Source organism: Barbus barbus, assembly GCF_936440315.1.
Source record: "Barbus barbus genome assembly, chromosome: 41".
Taxonomy (NCBI): domain Eukaryota; kingdom Metazoa; phylum Chordata; class Actinopteri; order Cypriniformes; family Cyprinidae; genus Barbus; species Barbus barbus.
In genome coordinates this window covers 11,884,202-11,905,328 of record NC_136719.1, presented here as the reverse complement: position 1 = coordinate 11,905,328, position 21,127 = coordinate 11,884,202, and the positions used below count along the sequence as shown (strand labels likewise).

The window sequence follows — 21,127 nt, the reverse complement described above, 5'->3', positions numbered from 1 at the left end:
TCACACTAGATGTGATATTTTATTCTTTCTGCAGTATTTTTTTTTTATTATATCTCTGGCCGTTTCTTTGTGTTTTTCAGCATCTTGCCCCATGAGTGCTGTATTTTAGGACGCTATAAGTGAAATGTAATTAAAACACATCTAAAGATCTCTCCGTTCTGTTTCATTCTGTAGCTTGTGAATCTTTTCTAATAATTAATCATGCTAAATTAACTAGATTACTAAACTATAGTTTGACTCAACTATGGCCAAACCGAGTGGCATCACCAATGGTACGTAATCCACAGCCCTGCTGTTTTGAGTCCACTGGAGTTACAGAACACCTTCAGCATAGATGAAGTGACTACAACCAGCACTAAATAGAGTCGGATTAGCCCAAAATTGTGGCGGAGCAGTTTAACATGTCATAGTTTAGAAGCTCAGCTCAATGTGTGTGCCGTATGTTTGCGTTTGTGTGTCTGTTTCCATAGTTCTGTGAGCTCTCATTTTCCCCACTCAAGAACACTGTGTGCCCTGTCTCTCATTCTGTCTCTGTCTGTCGCTTTTTATTCCCTTGTTCCCCCTCTATCTCTCTCTGTCTTTCTCTGTCTTTCTCTCTCACAGGCAAGCAGCCAGAGGCAGCTGTGGAGACCAATCAGAATAAAGGTACCACAGGGATAGTAGAGTAGATGAATGGAGAGAATGAGGGGTTAATTATTTTCTTGTTGTGGAAAATTTCTGTGGACCCCTCAGTTACGCTGTTGCTATATGAGGATAGCAACGGGAAATATCATCGCTAATACCATGTATGCACACAGCCACATACATAAAGAGGCAGAAAAACACTCTTTGTGTAACATCACACTCGGTTGCTCAACGGCATACATGACGACCGCTGCCTTGCATAGTACATTGTAACCGTAGTTCATTGTTTCCGGTGTGGAGAAAAAGCACCCAAACACATTTTGCTGAATAGTGCCAGCTCTGTAGAACTTGAGAACTTGTTGTGGCCCGACTCTAACTGACATCAGTGTTTATGCTGTGCGTGATCACATTTGTCTTGCTTTCCTTCATTGTGTGTCCAGTACACCACTTTGGGCGTAAATATTTATGTGGCATGAAGGTATTCAGAGCTTTGAACGAGTCTCGTTCATGCCGGAGGCCTCTCATGATGCCTCTGAGTTGTGACACAAGCACACAACAGATTTGTTGTCCATATGTAGTGACGCTAACTCATGTCCCGCCCACCAGCCAAAAAGCAGGATGGAGCCGTTGCCATGGAGATGCAGCCTCTGAAGAGTGCGGAGGGCGGAGAAGTGGAGGAGAGAGAGAAGAAAAAATCCAACGTGCCCAAAAAGGAGAAGTCTGTACTGCAGGGTAAACTCACCAAACTGGCTGTACAGATTGGCAAAGCAGGTGCGTGGGACTTCATGTGGCCAACTACGAGGTGATGTCACATGGAAAGATAAATCACCTCACTCTGACACACTTACACTCTGCTGTGCTGATCCTATTCTCTTTTCTTTTCTTTTTTTATCCTCATACAAAGCTAAAAATTAAGTGTTGAAGAATGTTACTTGAAGCAAAATGTTACTGTGACAGTATTTCATTACTTCTTAAAAAAGAAAATATTTGTGCTAGATTTTTAGTGGAAAGTAACATGTTAAATTACTTTTGTACAAAATTTTCTCATTAACTGAAACACTTGCTAATTATGTTAAATTGTTACTTTTTATGGAATGTAACATTGTCCTCCTTTTGTTACATATTTTCAAAATTAGTTGAGAGGAAGTGCTGATTAGATGTATTACTTTGTTACTTTTTATGGAAAGTAACGTTAAATTTTATGTTACATTTTCTCACTGTTAACTGTGAGGAAGTACCAGCTAATTGTGTTACGCTCTTATTTTTCATGGAATGTAACATTTTAATTTGACATTCTTGCATTATTGAGAAGTGCTGACTAATGAATTTGCTACTTGTTATGGAAATTAATGCTAAGTTACTTTTGTGCTACATTTTCTCACTGTTAACTAACAAGAAGCACTTACTGAAAGTGAAAAAGTGAAAGTATTGTGACAAGTATGGTAACCCATATTCTCAATTTGTGCGATCTTCAGGTTGCATATCCAACCATTCGTTTTTTCTGAACTTTTTATGAAACGTAACATGTTAAGCATAAATGTTTTCACTTACAATCACAATAGTTTATGATGCACACAAATAATTATCATAAAAAAGACACATTTAGACAGGGGTATAAAGAAATATACCCCTATTTTATTTTACATAATAAATTAAATTATTATAAATTAGATATTATACTGTAATTTGGATAAGTAATGCATTACTTTATTTGTTATTTATAGTCAATTGACTGACTATGGATTGATCTGCAAGTATCCTGAAGATTTATTTTATTTATTATACTGTTTTGTTTGCAGGTCTTGTGATGTCAGCCATCACAGTTATCATCCTGGTGCTGTACTTTGTGATCGAGACGTTTGTGGTGGAGGGGCAGAGCTGGTTGCCCGAGTGCACGCCCATCTACGTGCAGTATTTTGTCAAATTCTTTATCATCGGTGTGACTGTGCTAGTGGTAGCTGTGCCTGAGGGTCTTCCCCTTGCTGTTACCATCTCCCTGGCCTATTCAGTTAAGGTGAGAGAGAACAGGTGCACTGTGTGTGTGTGTGTGTGTAAACAGCAAATCAAATGTATTGTAGAGCTAACAGACTACATAAGCAAATTTTAACAAAATAAACACATTTTTCTCTGGATGTTTTTTTTCATGTATTATTTTGAGCATGTTTTGCTTTTGTCAACACTGTTTTTTCACCACCCAAATCTTCTATTGCTGTTAATTCAGAAAATGATGAAGGACAATAATCTAGTGCGTCACTTGGATGCCTGCGAGACAATGGGCAACGCCACTGCCATCTGCTCTGACAAGACCGGCACCCTCACCACCAACCGCATGACTGTAGTGCAGGCCTACATCAACGACCGGCACTTCCGTGAGATCCCCGACACCAGCCAGATCAACCCAAACACCGTAGAGATGATTGTCAATGCCATATCTATCAACTGCGCCTATACCTCCAAGATCATGGTGAGAGATTGGATATCATGAATTTAAATAAAAAAAATGATAGAAAATTTTATATCCAGCCTCAGCTAGTTTTAGCTGGTTAAGCCCTGGCTGAAATGGTCTTCAGATGGTCTAGCTGGACTCCCAGCCAAGTTACCTGCATGTAATCTGTTCATTTTACAATAAAAACACACAGCAGGGTTTGCCAGGACTTTACAGAATGAACTTAAATTTACTGTAAAAAAAATTAAAATAATAATGGCATATTCCATTAATTGATATAATGTTAATATTACATCCTACTACTCTGTTTTGTACCTTTATAATATACTGATAACCAAATCTATAAATTTAACAGTATAATTACTTAAAATGTCCCCTATTAAAAATTTTCACTATTTATAGTAAGGAAAATTGCTATTAAACAAATAACAGATAGTACCGTAATATTTTTACAGTATTTTACTGTTAAAATTACAAAAACATTTTACAGTTCAGGCTGGGAGACCAGCATGCCAGCTTAGGATTTATATTTCAGGAGGGAAGCACTGTTAGCCTATTAAGAATTTACTGTTGTACTGGCTTGTCAGATATAAATAGAAACGTCTTCGGTCCAATTCTTTTCATTTTCTCTCCTCCGTGTCTCTTGCTTCATTTCAATTCTCTTTCAGCCACCGGATGTGGAAGGTGGTCTGCCCAAGCAGGTTGGTAATAAGACAGAGTGTGGTCTGCTGGGCTTCCTGCTGGACTTGAAGAGAGACTACGTCCCTGTGAGAGAGCAAATCCCAGAGGAGAAACTCTACAAAGTCTACACTTTCAACTCTGTACGCAAGTCCATGAGCACTGTGGTGCAGATGCCGGATGGAAGTTTCCGGCTCTACAGCAAAGGAGCATCTGAGATCCTTCTGAAAAAGTTAGTAAACCACAACAAGATCTACAGTAGGAATTAAAACCGTAACTTTGTTGGTTGTCATTAAACACCTCCTTTTGTCCTTCCTTCCTTCTCTTCTACCACAGGTGTTCCTCGATACTTGGTGCCAATGGTGAAGTACGTAACTTCAAGCCACGGGACCGAGATGAGATGGTGAAGAAAGTGATCGAGCCCATGGCGTGTGAAGGCCTGCGAACCATCTGCATCGGTTATCGTGATCTTCCCTGTGACCCCGAGCCTGACTGGGATAATGAAGCTGAAATTGTCACCAATATGACCTGCATCACAGTTGTCGGGATCGAGGATCCTGTTCGACCTGAGGTACAGTATGCAGTGAGAACATGTTTCCTGTGTTCTTGGAATGTGTTTTCTCTTTTCAAGTATTTCTCTGCTCCTCCCGCAGGTCCCTGAAGCCATTCGCAAGTGTCAGAAGGCAGGCATCACTGTGCGCATGGTCACCGGCGACAACATTAACACAGCACGAGCTATTGCTGCCAAGTGTGGCATCATTCAGCCCGGGGATGACTTTCTGTGCCTGGAGGGTAAAGACTTCAACCGAAGAATCAGGAATGAGAAAGGAGAGGTTCGTGAAAATTGAATCTCAAGTCATCTCAGCGCCAAACCAATACAGACTAAACTGAATCATGAATGTCTGTGCTATGGGTACGTGCATGTGTGTGTGTGTTTGTGTTATAGATTGAGCAGGAGAGGATTGATAAGATCTGGCCTAAACTCAGAGTCCTTGCACGTTCTTCCCCCACGGACAAACACACTCTCGTAAAAGGTGAAATGCTCTTTCTACTCATCATTCTCAAACCCAGACTCGCTTGAATCTTACTGAACCCTACCATGTACAGTCATGGCCAAAAATATCGGCACCCTTGGTAAATATGATCAAAGATCAAAGAAATTAATCTGCATTGTTAATCCTTTTGATCTTTTATATTAAAAAATCACAACAATCTAACCTTTCATTGGATAATAATAATTTAAAATGGGGGGAAATATCATTATGAAATAAATGTTTTTCTCTAATACACATTGGCCACAATTAACGGCACCCTTTTATTCAATACTTTTTGAAACCTCCATTTGCCAGTTTAACAGCTCTAAATTTTCTCCTATAATGCCTAATGAGGTTAGAGAACACCTGACAAGAGATCAGAGACCATTCCTTCATCCAGAATCACTCCAGATCCTTTAGATTCCCAGCTCCATGATGGTGCTTCTTCTCTTCAGTTCACCTCACTCATGTTCTACAGGGTCAGGTCAGAGGACTGGAATGGCCAGCAGAAGCTTGGTTTTGTGCCCAGTGACCCATTTTTGTGTTGTTTTTGAGGTTTGTGTTTGGATTATTGTACGGTTGGAAGATCCAAACATGGCCCATTATAAGATTTCTAACAGAGTCAGTCACTTGATTTTTTCATCTGTTGGTATTTGATAGAATCCATGATGCCATGTGTCCAGGACCTCCAGCAGAAATATAGGCCCACAACATCAAAAATGCAGCAGTATATTTCATTGTACACATGGGGTACTTTTTATCCCTGTGTTCACCAAACCCATCCGTGTTTGCTGCTAAAAAGCTAATTTTTTTAGTTTCATCTGACCATAGAAGCCAGTGCCATTTGAAGTTCCTGTTATGTCTGACAACTGAATATGCTGGAGTTTGTTTTTGGATGAGCTAGGAGAATTTTTCTTGAAACCCTCCCAAACAACATGTATTTGACAATTATTTTAAAGGTTTTCTGACCCCCAAGACTCAACTATTTTCTGCAATTCTCCAGCTGTGGTCCTTGGAGAGTCTTTAGTCACTCAAATCTCCTTCTCACTGTGCATTAGGACCATATAGACACACGTCCTCTTCCAGGCAGTTTCGTAACATTTTCTGTTGATTGGAAATTCTTAATTATTGCCCTGATGGTGGAAATGTGAATTTTCACTGCTCTAGCTCTTTTCTTAAAACCACTTCACTAATTTGTGAAGCTCAATTATCTTTTTACATCAGAAATATATTCTTTGGTTTTTCTCATTGTGATGGATGATTAAGGGAATTTGGACTTTGTTTTTCCTCCTATTTATATTTCTGTGAAACAGGAAGCCATGGCTGGATAATTTCATGTCCATAATATCACCCTGGAGTGCTCAAAATTGTGAATATGAATGGGAATATACTTCAGCGATATTTTACTCATAAGAATTTCTAGGGGTGCCAATAATTGTGTCCAACTTGTAGTTGAGAAAAACATTTATTTCATAATGATATTTCCCCCCATTTTAAATTCTTATTATCCAATGAAAGGTTAGATTTTTGTGATTTTTTTTAATAAAAATTGTTTTAACTATGAAGATTAATTTTCACAGCCTTCTTTTATCATATTTACCAAGGGTGCTGATATTTTTGGCCATGACTATATGGTATGGGAATAATGTAATGTCCAAAATTGTTAAACTTATATTTATATTTTAAATAGTTTTTTACTCAACATTTTTAAATTTCATTTTTAATCACATTTTAAATTCACTTTTTATAGATTGTTTTTATATCCAAAGTTGTAACCCTTTGACTGCAGCTCTACACATACTAGATCAAACAGATATCTAGATTTTAAGACCGTGAGAAAGTTACACTATTGTTCAAAAGATTGGAGTCAGTAAGATTTTTTTAATGTTCTCTTATGCTTACCAAAGATGCATTTGTTTGATCAACAAAACAGCAAATCATTAAAATGACCATTTTCTGTTTTTATATATTTTAAAATGTAATTTATTCCTGTGATGGCAAAGCTGAATTTTCAGTATCATTACTCCAGACTTCAGTGTCACACGATCCTTCAGAAATCATTCTAATATGATGATTTGGTGCTCAAGAAACAATATTTTATATTTAGTATTATTAATATTGAAATAAATAATGCAAAGATGAATAATATCAATATACTTAATATTTTTGTGCAAACCGTGATTTATTTTTTTCAGGATTCAGTAATGAAAATTCAGTAAAATGTGTCCAAATTGTTGACTGTTGCAGGAGTATATTTATAATGTAAATTTGACACTCAGTAGGGCGTAACAGTCAATTAAAATGTATCAGACTGATGAATTCATGTTCTGTGGTGACAGTAGTTGTATTCAGTGATTGGTCAAGGTTATGTGCTAGCTGGTAATTGTTTGCTGGGTGATGATGCCATTGTGTAGGCATCATTGACAGCACTGTGTTGGAGCAGAGACAGGTGGTGGCCGTAACTGGTGATGGGACCAATGACGGGCCGGCTCTCAAGAAGGCAGATGTGGGCTTTGCGATGGTAAGCACATCTGACGAACGCTTCCCTCTAATCTATTCATATATTCGTCCTTCCATCCAAGAGGTAGTTGAGAGATGAGTAATGGTAGGAGATGAATATTGATTTATTAGAAGCTCTACTTATATCATGTTCACCCAAGAAGATCTCCGGCCACTTTTCTCCATTGAATCTGATTTTGATGCATGTATTACAGTACCTAAATCTCTTGCTCTTTCTCTCTCCTGCCGTCTCCAGGGTATAGCAGGCACTGATGTAGCTAAAGAAGCCTCTGACATCATCCTGACCGATGATAACTTCTCCAGCATTGTGAAGGCTGTCATGTGGGGGAGAAATGTGTATGACAGCATCTCCAAGTTCCTGCAGTTTCAGCTTACTGTCAATGTAGTGGCCGTCATCGTAGCTTTCACCGGGGCCTGCATTACACAGGTAGCACACACACATGAACCACTGTAATTGTAGTATTATTAATATGCTATTATATACTTTAAATATTATATTAAAATTTTTCATTTTTAGCTTAATTCACTCACTTCAAACATTGCATCCCCCCAAATCTATTCCTCAGATGAGTGTCGTTTGTTTTAGCCCGTGGCGTTGCGGTAAGTCAGAGACGGCCACTCTAGATCGCTGATAGGTCTGTGTCATGCAGGTTATGAGAACTGACTGCATTGCACCTCTCAAGCTCATAGCAAAAGGAAGGAAGCTAGAATGAAATCAGCCACTGAGCCTCCTGCTGGAGACTGGTGGTACTGCACACACTTCACTGGCCAAGAGCGCAATTCAGTACCTTCATCTGCAATCTCATATGTGTTTGTGTGTAGGACTCTCCGCTAAAAGCAGTACAGATGTTGTGGGTCAATCTGATCATGGACACATTTGCCTCTTTGGCTCTTGCCACTGAGCCGCCCACCGAAGCTCTGCTTCTTAGGAAACCCTACGGGCGCAACAACCCCCTCATCTCGCTCACAATGATGAAGAACATCCTGGGTCATGGAATCTATCAGCTCGTCATCATCTTCACCCTGCTGTTTGTCGGTAGGACAGAGAGTTCAAGGATCAATATGTGTTGTTTTGCATTATTTATAAGATGAATAATAGTGTAGCAGCTTACAATTCAGACTTAACATTATAGTGTCCGATATGTTGAAAATACTTGGATATTCATTTAGCTGATGCTCTGAGAGTGAGAGCAATACTAGCATAAGCAACTGATCTAAAGGGGAAAAAATGAGTGCATGCTGAGTGCACCTTTAAAACTTTTAACAACAGTTTAATTTTGTATGCCTTCATCTCTTTCATCCTAACAAGGAGAGAAAATCTTCAACATCGACAGTGGCCGTGACGCCCCTTTACATTCCCCCCCATCTGAACACTACACCATCATCTTCAACACCTTCGTCCTGATGCAGCTCTTCAACGAGATCAACGCTCGCAAGATTCACGGCGAAAGGAACGTCTTCGACGGCATCTTCAGGAACCCTATCTTCTGCAGCATTGTTCTGGGAACTTTTGGAGTGCAGGTCAGAGATACTATTTGCATTGTGCTCTATGAGCAGATTCTCCAGATTTCTGCAGAACTTGAACCCCACCGTTAACAAAGTTCTGCGCACATCAAAAATTTGAGTCAGTATTTTTGTGTTGTTTGCCTTTTGAAAAATCTTTTAAACAAGATAAATTTTTTTGAGAAGCATAATTGTGTTAGATACTAAGACTAGTTCTACTATAGACTGTTTATATTTCTAAACTGTTATATTATAAACTATTACTGTACTGTATATAGTTTTTCCCCTCACCTTGTTTGCAAATAGCTTTTTCTTGATTTAAGAATACATTTAACAAAATTAAGTATTAAAATATTAAAAATTAACAATTTAAATTATATATGACTTTTTTGGGGTATATTTTGGCTAATTTGTTCATGCTTGCAGCTAAAAATAACTGTATTACTTCCTTAAATGCATGTTGTTCCCAGTTAAGCACAAACCTTGCCCCACAATCGATTCTAAAGACTTCATTGGTCGTGTCAATCACAGTGCTCATTGCCTAAATAACGCTGAAACAAATACTGACCCCTAACCCTAAATTTAAAGGGATAGTTCACCCAATACTCTGTCATTAATTATTCTCCATCATGTCATTACAAACCCGTAAAACCTTTGTTCATCTTCAGAACACAAATTAAGATATTTTTGATGAAATCGTAGAGCTTTCTGACCCTTCACTGAGAGAAACGCAACTTCAAGGTCCAGATTCGTAAGGACATTGTTCAAGGTCGTAAGGACACATTCAAGGTCCAGAAACGTAAGGACATTGTTAAAATAATCCATGTAACACATATGCGTCGTGGTACTTTCATGAACTCGTGTCAACTGACACGGAAGAGAAGAAGTTGTTGAATAAAGTTGTTATTTTTGTTTTCTTTGTGCAAAAATGTATTCTCTTAGCTTCATAAAATTATGGTTGAACCACTGATATCACATGGACCATTTTAACAATGTCCTTACTACCTTTCTGGGCCTTGAACATGGTAGTTGCATCACTGTCTTTGCAGGGTCAGAAAGCTCTTGGATTTCATCTAAAATATCTTCATTTGTGCATTTGATGTGTGTCCTGAAGAAGGCCCGAAACGCGTAGATCTATTTTTAACCATTTTGTAATGATTTAAGCCCAGTGCATTAAAGGCTTTTTATCTTACCACGTGAGTGCCTTGGAAGTATTTCGTCTATATAATTAGATTTTTTACCTCCACCACATACAATGAGCACCAGTGACTTTATAAAGACACCCGTGTAGCACGCGCCGCTTCTGTTTTTTGCAAGTATCTTAATTTGTGTTCCAAAGATGAATGAAGGTCTTACGGGTTTGGAATGACATGAGGGTGAGTAATTAATGAAAAAAAAAAATTTGGGGTAAACTATCCATTTAACATCAATATAACATTTGTGGCACATCCTGATAAATAAGATCCATCCATTTTTGACAGTTGAGTGTGTGATTTGTGCTTAACTGCTTTATTTTTTAAATAAAAATTCTATCTGAAATAATTCTAACCTGTCAATGAGATTGTATGAAAGGTGACATGAGAGGGTGACTGATGTACTGCCCAAATTTCCGCTGTGCTGAGTGTTTTAGTGTTGACTCTTTGTTGTTTTTTTCTGTTGATCTGTGTGCAGATTGTGATTGTGCAGTTTGGGGGCAAGCCCTTCAGCTGTGCTCCTCTCAATATGGAGCAATGGCTGTGGTGCCTCTTTGTGGGAGTTGGAGAACTGCTATGGGGTCAGGTAGGAGAGCAAGAGACATAAAAAACAAATAAGGAGAACAACTATCAAACAAAATCTTTGTGTGACTGAAGGTGTTGAGTATTTCATCAAGTTTAAGATCTTTTTCCCCAAAGAATCTGATTTATTGGCTGATATTTGGCCATTTTGAAATTATTGCATCAGCTGATAACTTTGCTAGACTGCCTTACATCCTATATCCTTATATCATGCCTAGAAGCACGTTTTAATATATTTTTAGTGACTTTAAGAAAATATTAAAATAAATGTTAATTATTTTGTGTGCTTCTAATATACTTTCCTTTTCAATTGTAAGAGTACAGTACACAACACAAGTATGTGAACACCCAAACTGTGTGCCACGTGTGATTAATTTTAAACCAATGTCCATTAATTGGGACTTTTATTGCTACAACAGCTTCTACTCTTCAGGGAAGGCTTTTTTCTACTAGATGTTGGAACATAGCTGTGCGAATTTGCTCCCATTAAGAGACAAGAGCATCAGTGAGGTCAGGCACTGATATTGGGTAATGAGGTCTGGCTCATCCTGAATTCATCCCATGGGTGTTCAGTTGGGTTCAAGTTCTTCCACACCAGACTCAGTGCAGCATTTTATTGGTGGGCAAGCTGTTTGGTTTTTATCTTACTGTGAATATTTGTCAGTGGATGAATGATTGATTTTATGCATCTGAAAGTCTCATGAATTGGTGTAGCCAAAATAGACAAACCCGTTAAAGGTGCTAAAAGTGATTTTTAGTAGAATGCTACTTAGAAAATATCCCCGTTGCTTGACAGATATCATAAGACCACTGATTCATCATTTAACCACTCAAAGCCAAGTTTTTTAAAGATACTTTCTGCCTGTCAATCAATTTGTATATTCTTAGGGCAGCAGGAATGAACTGGATCATGCAAGTTAAGCACCAATTCCAGCTTCATAAGCATTTTTCAGTTTTGTCTTGCAACAATGTTATCTTGCTGCCACCAATTCTGACAGCTCAGCGGTAGGGCAGAGTTTTGGGAAAAGGGGGTGTGGCTAATTGCACAGCTAAATTTGATAGAATGCCAGTACTTTTAATTAGAAGAGGCGTCTATGTGTTTGGCCATAGAACCATCCTAGTGCTGCATGGGACTTGAAAATGTGGTTATTTAGACTTGATAGAGCTGAACAATAACTGTGCCGATATTAATTGTGCTGATTGTGGCTGATATGATGAGTATTTTCTGATACTTTCATCTTAAGGCTGATATAAAAAATTTTGACTATTTTGTCTAAATAAATTAATAATAAAACACTAAAAACTAAAATGAGTTAAGTGAATTTATACATCAAATTGTAATTGTACAGGATGAAAAATAGGAAAAAGAGCATGCACTGATAAATATGTATTCAACATATTTTATATTTAAAAAATATTTTCAACATATTTATTCAAATATTTAATTTTCTAATATTTTCAAAATGCAGCAAAACTGCATTTATTTGATCAAAATGACAGTAATATTACAATTTAAAATAACAGTTTTATATATATATATATATATAATTTATAATGTAATGTATTTCTGTGATTGCGATGCCATCAATATATGGTTTTGACGGCCTCATTGATATCTTTATAGGGCAGAGTTTTGGTAATAGGGGCTATGTCTTATTCAGTTTCAATCAGTTCCAGATTTGTAGCATTTTTAAAAATATGAGATATCCACATATTTTTGCCCATGTATTGAATAAACTGTATATCCAGCACTGCTCACCATCGTACAGTATCAGTGCAACTCCTTTTAAAAAAATTCTTATTTTTATCTCAGGTGATCGCCACTGTGCCCACTAGTCACCTGAAGTGTCTGAAGGAGGCGGGCCATGGGCCAGGGGCCGACGAGATGACAGATGACGAGCTGGCCGAGGACGAGGAGGAGATAGACCACGCTGAGAGGGAGCTACGCAGGGGGCAGATCCTCTGGTTTAGAGGCCTTAACCGTATCCAGACTCAGGTGCTGTGCATGAGACCCCTTACCTCTGACCAATCAATCCCTCTGGTAGAACTGGTTAGAGCTCTAGTCACCTAAGATGGTTTCCACAGACAGTAGAACTTATGTCTCCTCAAAGAATGCTCTTTTGCTTTTCCTTTAGATTCCTCCTCCTTTTCTCCTCGCTCTCTCTAAACCCTCTCTGAATCACCAACATTAGTTCATCCTTGCCTTCTTCCTCTTCTCTTTCCTCCTCTCCTGCACTACTCTATCTCTGTCTCTGCTTCCCACTGTTGGCACCCTTCACTAAATGCGTAGAGATTTCCCCCAGCAAGAATCTATAACATTCCCTCCCCCCTTCCCATGCTCAGAGCTCTGTTTTGTCACTCTATTATGTAACTCGAGTCCTTTAAAGTCCTAATTTATTGCTTAGTAACTCATATGGCTCAGAGTCACAGCACAGAATCAGTCGCAGCCTGGTGTGCTGCATGGGACTTGAGAATGTTGCTCCTCAGACTTGATAGAGCTTGAAAGATTTGATGAGGATCTGAACAATGTTTGACTTTGGGGATCCAACAATATTAAAGATCTGGCTGATATGATAAGCTGCTATAATTTTCATGTTATGGCTGTATCTAATTCTATACTATTTTGTTTAAATAGATTTAAAAAACACTAAAACCTAAAATCAATTCATTTTAAATGCTAAATGTGAATTTCATATTGTACATTATAATGTACAGTATGAAATTAGGGGTTCAGAAGTTTGGGGTCAGTAAGATTTTCTTTAAAATATTTTTGTCTTTCAAGTCTTTTATGCTTACCAAGGCTACATTTATTTGATCAAAATACAGTATAAACAGTAATACTGTCAGTTATTACTTAAATTATTATTATTATTATAATTATTATTATTGGAATTATTATTTCAAATAGTTTTTTTTCTGTTTTAACATATTTAAAATGTAACTTATTCCTGTGATTTCAAAGCTGAATTTTCTGCATCATTACTCCGGATCCTTCAGAACTCATTATAATATGCTGGTTTGATGGTCAAGAAACAAATATTATTATCGATGTTGAAAACGTTTGTGCTGCTTAATATTTTTGTAAATCTGTGATATATATTTTTTCAGGATTCTTTGATGAACAGAAAGTTCAAAAGAATAGCATATAGTTGAAAGAGAAATCTTTTGACATTTTAACCTTTGCTGTCATTTTCATCAATTTAATTTGTCCTTCCTGAATAAAAGTATTAATTTCTTTCAGGAAAAAATACTGACCCCAAACTTTTGAACAGAAGTATATCTGCTGAAACAATAAGATAAACTTCTAATATCTACTGATATAGTACTGAATTATAGTGCATCCATATCTTGGACGCATAAAAGCTTGTAATATTATCATAAATGTGCTTACCTTAGTTACAATATAAGGTGAGAAGAATATATTAGAAGTAGTTCTTATTTTGATTTGATCTGTATATATAATCAACCAAATGTGTATTATACTATCTTGTTTCTCTGTCCATTTTAGGTTTACTATCTCTTTCTCTCTATAATTTTCAACTCAGCTCACAGTTTTTTTTATTATTGTTGAAGTAACTTGATTTGAGTCCAATGCTAAATTAATTTCCTTGAGTAGAACTGAATTGTTCTTATGCAAATTGTAGTTCTCTGTCTGGACTCCATCCATGACTTTAAGTGAGATTTTCTCTCTTTATGTGTTTGGGTTTGCATAGAGTTGTTGTGTGCTTGTTCCTTAAATTGTGCTAGAAGAAACCTAATAGCGTCTTTGTGGAAAGATCTGTTGTGTGGTGCGCTTGTGTGTTGTTACTTTTGTTTCCTGAGCAGAATTGCACTAGGTACATATATGATATTAAAGGTCAGCAGGCATAGAGGAGGTGGGTCGTGATGCCTGTTGGTTCATGGCACTGTAACTTACGAAAAAGTTTTTTATAACAGAACGCTCTCAAAGCACATGCATGCATGATGTAGCACTCACTCTTTTGGCCATGTTCTTGCCAATACACACCATCAGGGAGCAGACTTGATGGGATAGTAGAGCATTATATAGACTGTTTTTTATTTTTTATTTGGAGTGCCCGGTATAGATTGCTGAAGTGCTTGGAAAGCTCCTTACAAGGTTTCCATCGATTCCCTCACTGCTCGACACTGAGTAGGCAAAACACGACACATTATAGCGGCTGGCCTCATATCATCAGTCAGCCTAATCTAATCACCGCTTTCATCCTGCGTGGCTCCACTGAGGAGAGCGCCTCCATTTCTCAGTGTTGTGTTTTTGACACAGGGTATTTGCAGATTAATTATCAATGAGGTCTTATGCAAGATGATTGCATATTCTTACGGCATTTCCCATTTCGGTTTGGCTTGGCTGCATGTAAAATTGATTCAGCGCACAAAGTGAATTTCAGAGAGTTGAAACATTTGGGGTGGTGTAGTTGCAGAGGCATCCATTTGTTGTGTTAGCTTTTATTACAAGTAATGTTAAGTGAACTTATCTTGTGCGGTCTATTTGATCTTTTAACAAAGCCATTTAGAAACAAAAGAATACCGCAGTGACATCTGCACTCTATTTCTGGAAAAACAGAACAGAATCCTGATAAATTAACTGACAATGCAGCGTGTTTCTTTAAGTGAAATGCCGTTTGCAACCAGCTTATTTATTCTTGAGTGAATATGATATTCAGGACTTTATATTTTATTAGAAAATGACTTGACCTTGATATGACAGGTCTTGGTGGTCAGCGATTAGTTGTGTTAGTGAGAGAGCAAGTTATTACATTTTGATGAATGCTTATAAAGACTTATATTTTCTTTGTTATATTATGCACCAATAAATCATTCTTAATAAGACCCAGACCATGTACTAAGAAAGTAAACTGGGTCAATTATGATTTCATCATGACTTTCATTATGATCCTGGTGGCAGATCCTTAAAGGGGTAGTTTACCCAAAAATGAAAATTATGTCATCGTTTACTCAGCCTCATGTATGACTTTCTGTCTTCTGTGGAACCCAAAAGGAGAAATTCTGAAGAATAATTATGCTGGTTCCCACGTTTCCACATAGTGACCCTGTCTGTGAAGCCCCGAAAAGGGCAAAAACATCATGTGCTTTCCAAGTAACAGCTTTGTGTGAGGAATAGACTGAACAAAAATTAAATTGATGTTTTTCACAGCAAAAAAGAACAGCAAATGGGTTTAAAACGACATGGGGAGGAATAAATAATGACAGAATTTTCATTTTTGGGTGAACTATTTAATGTCTATTTAATAGTCTATTTTAACTATTTATTTTACTTTTAATGTCTAAAGATGTACCCCTTAGTAGACAATGGCAGCATAGCTTTGTTTTCTCCTACCGGGTGAAATATCACAAGCATATTTTCTCCTCGCTCTGCTACTTCCTTGCTCTTTCTCTCTCTTTCTTGCTCTGAAGTGTGTATATGATGTGGTTCTCTCTCTCTCCTGCAGATGGAGGTAGTGAGTACGTTCAAGAGAAGTGGTTCGTTTCAGGGTGCAGTGAGACGTCGATCCTCTGTGCTCAGCCAGCTCCATGACGTAACCAATATTTCTACCCCCACTCATGTAGTTCTCTCCACTGCCAATGCAAGCGCCGCTCCCGGGAGTGAGTTCCCTGCTTTCCCTACCTGTGTCAGACACAACACTCACACACTCAAAAACACTCACAAAACAAGAAAACTCTTACAAGCACACACACACATGCTCCAAGCAATCCTCCTCACACACAGCAGCACATGCAACACCCCACTGTGTGTGTCGTGGTACTTCTGTTCTGTATTTGAAACCTTCTCTGTAGTCGTCTCTCTGTGATTGAGTGTCTCTTTGCAAGATGGCCTGTCTGGCTTTGATTGATCCTCTATGGGCCGCTGTTTGTGTCTCCTCCCCGAGTCCCTCCTCTCCTTCTCTCGATTTCTGTGTGCTGTCTTGCTTGTGTTGGGCCTTTTCTCTTGTTGTTGGGTTCTTCTTTGTTGTCTGAAGGTGTTGGTTTTATTTTCAAATCCCTGTTTCTCTATAAGCCATTCTCTGTCTTCTCTCTGTCCAAAACTAAAGCTATTACCTACAACAGAATGCGTACAAAACACAGCGATAATGTGCGTTAAGTGCATGGCAGAAAATATATTTTCTTTGATTGAATCTGATTTATTTTTTAAAGCTGAAGTGGGTGTTTTTTGAGCAAATCGAATTTCATAAACATGAACCATTGGTTGGATAAACAGATAGTTCCGCCCCCAATCCAATGCCATTGGTTGAGACAATGTTGTTTTAATGCACCACAGAGAAACGCTTTTTGGACAAATCAACCTACAAATTACTCATTTATAATTGTCTATGGATATTTGTAATAGGATTTTAACATAAAAATTACACACTTCAGCTTTAAAATAGCATATTCTTAAAGATTTGTTATATAGATTTGGAAAACAGAATATATCATATAATATATGGCTATTAAAATATCATGCACAACATAACTTTGATGTATAGTAAATAATTGAATTGCATTAAATAATTAAATAATTGCTTTCAAAATTAATCTTTTTTTTCCGAGAGAATACAGAGAGAGCATTTATTTTCCGAGAGGCTTCTGTCGTCAAGCATGGTTTGCTAAAAAGATGAGGTTTTACAGTAATCAGAGGTACTCAATGTGCTGCACTGCTATGGCTTTTGAGCCTACACAGGGGTAAACCTTCGAGTATAAGCCCTATAAGGTTCTTCTCCCTCTGATAGTTCTCTCTGTCTCTCTCTCTTTCATTCTCTTTCCCTCTGTTACTTTTTTCCAGATAATGCATCTTGTAATTTCCATCGTGAGACTGTGTGAAAGCATCTTCTAATGTCTCTGTGCTACTGACTGCATCTACCTTCCACAGATCCTCACAGTCTTTTTCTCTGTTCACATGGTTCATGGCTGTTCAAATCTATTTTTACCTGTCTCCTGTTCTTTTCTCTGTAGGCATCTTCTAAACTCTTCTTAACTAACAGTCTTTCATCATTCTATCAAAAGTAGTACATTAGCATATGTCTAGATATCATTCTTTAAAGGGTTCAAATCAAGTTCAGCTCTATTGATAGCATCTTTGTCATGCTGTTGAAAATAATATCAGCTTGTCTGTCAGTTTACAAAAACAAGCAAAGTTTACAGATGCTGTCAATTGAGTTCAAATTTAAAATTCTGTCTTAAAATACATTTACTTACTCTCAGGCCATTCCAAACCTGTATGGCTTTCTTTTGTCTGTGGAACATGCATTTTTTAAATGTTTTAAAGAATGTTCATGCTGCTCTTCCATACAATTAGAGTGGATGGTGACCAACTGCACCGTAAAAGTATCATAAACACTATATTTAAACAGCTTTGTGAGAGGAACAGACCAACATTTAAGTTGTTATGCACTGAAAATACTGAAGTCCTTCTATTTATGGTCACCATTCACTTTCATTGTATGGAAGTTTGGGCTTGGACTTTGGATTTAGCTATAAATATATGCTTTTATGTTCCAACGAAGAAATAAAGTCATGCATTTTTGGAAAAACATGAGGTTTAATAAATGACATGATTATAATTTAAAGAATAATAATTATAATTTGGGTGAACTATTTTTTAAACTTGTTTTGAACCCAGAATAATGCTTTAATACACCCTGATAGTGTTTAATTAGTGATTTTAAGAATGTGTATTATATGTTTTCTTTTCTGGGAATAGTGGACTAACTACATTTTTTTTTTCAATACTTTCCTAACTATTTCTCCATCTTTGTGATATTTTTTTGTTTCAGGCTAGAAATGTTAATTACGACTACCATATATCATTGCGGCTGACTGCTCTTTGATGTGTTTCATGTGTATCTGTACATTTTTCATCACATCTTTTCACTTTGTGTCTGGGAACTTATGCTTATGTGGGTGAAAAGTGCCACTCTACTCACTCTAGTCTTCTTTTTCAGCCCTATACATATCATTTTTGTTGTTGTTGTTTTTCTCACGCTGAATTTTCTTTGGCTTTGACTGAGATTTACAAACATTAACATCATTCTGTCAACCTCGTGTTAGAAATCAGACAACAGAAACATTTAGTAGATGTTAGAGCGTTGATATCTTTGCCTAAATGTAGTATTTTTATTCATTTATGATGTATATATTTATACATCATCTGTACGTATCTTTGGAAATCATTTCGTGCCCGCAATGTAGCTCTTTAGAGAAGAAAACTAAAATCCAAAATTATTTAGATCAGTCATTCATCACAGCTCTCCAAAAACATATTTTTTTCCTCACAGCTCTCACACACAAATGTTTGTTTAAAAATATTTGACAGATCTACGGATCAAGTTTGTTTTCATTTTAGGTTTTGTAAGATGGGTGCACATTGTAACCCAGCGGTTGAGCCAAAGTGCTGCCACTGATAGATTCATGTTTATCTCACTCATTTGCTCAAACATTTGCCTTGTACGGTAATGGTTCACTGCTCAGCACAGATGCTCCCTATCAGTAAGAGAGTCAGTTGAATATATTTTCTCAAAGTGGAAAGGTCCAAGCGATTCTAATTTATTCAAGTTTTCCTAGCTTTGATTACTACCATCTGATAAAAATAATCATATTCATAGTTTGTGTCACTGTGCGAATTCTACCATCAGATTATACAGTGCATTTTATAAAGCATGTTGCTAAATGCATAATATTGTATAATTTATAAAGATCACCATAGTTAAATTATTCAAGATGCAAATATGTTAGATAAATCACAAATTATGGCAAAGAATATCAATACAAAATACACATTGCTGCAATTAAAAACAACTCCTTTACAAAAATGTAATAATTTATCATTTGAGTTGCATTAATTGTATTAATTGAACAAAATCTGAAATTCACTACATGGAGAGAATTGCACTGTATAATTTACAGCATTTACAGTCACTTCTAAATATAAATTGTCAAGTTAAAGACAGCAGTTAGATATATTGATAATTCACTCAAATTTTTACCAGCTTCATTATTTACCCATTTTAAAGAGTGAAAATAGGTCTATGTCCAGCGATTACCCTTTAACAATCTTTATGCATAAACGTTCTGAATGCATTCATACAAATTCAACATGAAATCATAATCATCACTGCTTTGTTAACTACTTCCTCTCCTTTCCTGCATCTTATCACTTTGTCTGCTTCAAGTCTTTCTGTGTAGCTCTATTTTCATTTCAGACATCTTTGGGAAATATTTGTTGAGTAAAGAAGTCTTTTTTGGTTTTAATGATAAAGTTTTTCCATCAAGCTTTTTTCTTTGAAGGACAGCGTGGGGGAGACAGTGGATAGTAATCTGGCATGCAAACATCCAGAACAAAGAGAAAAAAAACTCAAACAGTTTTAAACTAACACACATTTCCCAAAAGTGGGCGATATACTCGAACGTTTACCTGTATCCATGCAAAGAAAAACAAAAAAGACAGAAAGAAAGAAACTCAAAGAACAAAAATGAAAACAAACAGTTTCTCGATTCAGATTTGCATGACTTTTTCTCAACAAACAGGCTCTTTGGAAAAACAGATAAGCACTTAACCAAATGCTTGACCGTCCCTTCCTGTTTGTTTGTTTGTTTTGTCTCTTGTAAATTCTTTCTTGGTCATTTTAGCTTCTTTTCCTTTGCTGGGTGAGTGTTGAAGTGAGGGTTGGGGTGGGCGGCACCGGCCTGTGGCCACAGCAAAGGATTGCGCTCTCAAATCTCCTTCCTTCTGAATATACACACGAGAGACGCGTGTGTATATGTGCTCCAGCCGCATTTGAGTTACTCTTACAGCATGAGCCTGACTGCTTACCATCATGCATTCAAGTTTTTGAGTTTGACCTCGACTTTCATTGTTTCTGTTCCTGTAACACGACAACGAGACAGCTGCACTGGAATGAGCATTTTGTTTTCTGATCGGTTCACGTGCTCCTTCTTCTTTTCTCTGCATATAGACTGAGGCAGATCTCATCAGCACTCTTCAGCTCTTCTCTGTGTGTCATCTGCACGCGACTGCTCTGCTGCATGCCAAAAGATGCTCGCACTTTCTCTATCTCTCTCACTGAATGTACTTTTCCACACCTCTCTAAACATTCACAACTGAATCTGTCATCCAAACAGTAATCCAGAATAGTATCCCTTACCAAGATAAAACAAAAAATTAAATTCCAGGCCTATAATACTGTACAAAGGTGTGATCCATTTGTGCTGATAAGGTGACTTTTGGAGAAACCAGAGATGCTGTGACCTTGTTTATTGTACCTGCTCTGTTCTTGTCAGTGTGATAGTGCTTGTTAAGGTCTTCTGTCACAGCAGTTGGTGTCATGTAATCAATGGCATAGTGCCAGGAAGTGACTAGTCATCATCATCCGTCTAGATGATGTCTCTGGAAATTTTATAACTTATCCTCTGGCAGTCAATATAATCTGAGCCTGTCGAGCAATTAATCATATAGGCCTACTAGGACAGACTCACATCTGTAGATAATTTGCATGTGTTTCTTCAGATATGCACTTTTATGTCATATGAGTAAA

General features: G+C 37.2%; 2 protein-coding genes across 11 annotated transcripts in view; both read left to right on the top strand.

Annotated features, from left to right (window-relative positions):
* The window catches only part of LOC306861073 (ninjurin-1-like), a gene marked incomplete at both ends in the record, with an annotated part of 649,099 nt that overhangs the window by 614,921 nt on the left and 13,051 nt on the right, over positions 1–21,127 (top strand). The gene's annotated exons all lie outside the window — the stretch shown is intronic.
* LOC306860633 (plasma membrane calcium-transporting ATPase 3-like) overlaps positions 1–21,127 on the top strand; it is a gene marked incomplete at its 5' end in the record, with an annotated part of 41,330 nt that overhangs the window by 16,527 nt on the left and 3,676 nt on the right. For 4 of the 10 annotated variants that reach the window (XM_079402428.1, XM_079402427.1, XM_079402424.1 and 1 more), the window contains 13 exons: positions 1,231–1,395; positions 2,424–2,638; positions 2,846–3,088; positions 3,739–3,980; positions 4,085–4,319; positions 4,402–4,581; positions 4,695–4,782; positions 7,197–7,303; positions 7,538–7,729; positions 8,125–8,338; positions 8,612–8,823; positions 10,477–10,584; positions 12,394–12,576. In XM_079402428.1, coding sequence (XP_079258554.1) covers positions 1,231–1,395; positions 2,424–2,638; positions 2,846–3,088; positions 3,739–3,980; positions 4,085–4,319; positions 4,402–4,581; positions 4,695–4,782; positions 7,197–7,303; positions 7,538–7,729; positions 8,125–8,338; positions 8,612–8,823; positions 10,477–10,584; positions 12,394–12,576 — 2,384 coding nt within the window. Of the gene's footprint in view, positions 1–603; positions 646–1,230; positions 1,396–2,423; positions 2,639–2,845; positions 3,089–3,738; positions 3,981–4,084; positions 4,320–4,401; positions 4,582–4,694; positions 4,783–7,196; positions 7,304–7,537; positions 7,730–8,124; positions 8,339–8,611; positions 8,824–10,476; positions 10,585–12,393; positions 12,577–16,048; positions 16,136–21,127 lie in introns of all 10 variants that reach the window. The other 6 variants (XM_079402426.1, XM_079402425.1, XM_079402429.1 and 3 more) reach the window with 4 other exon arrangements.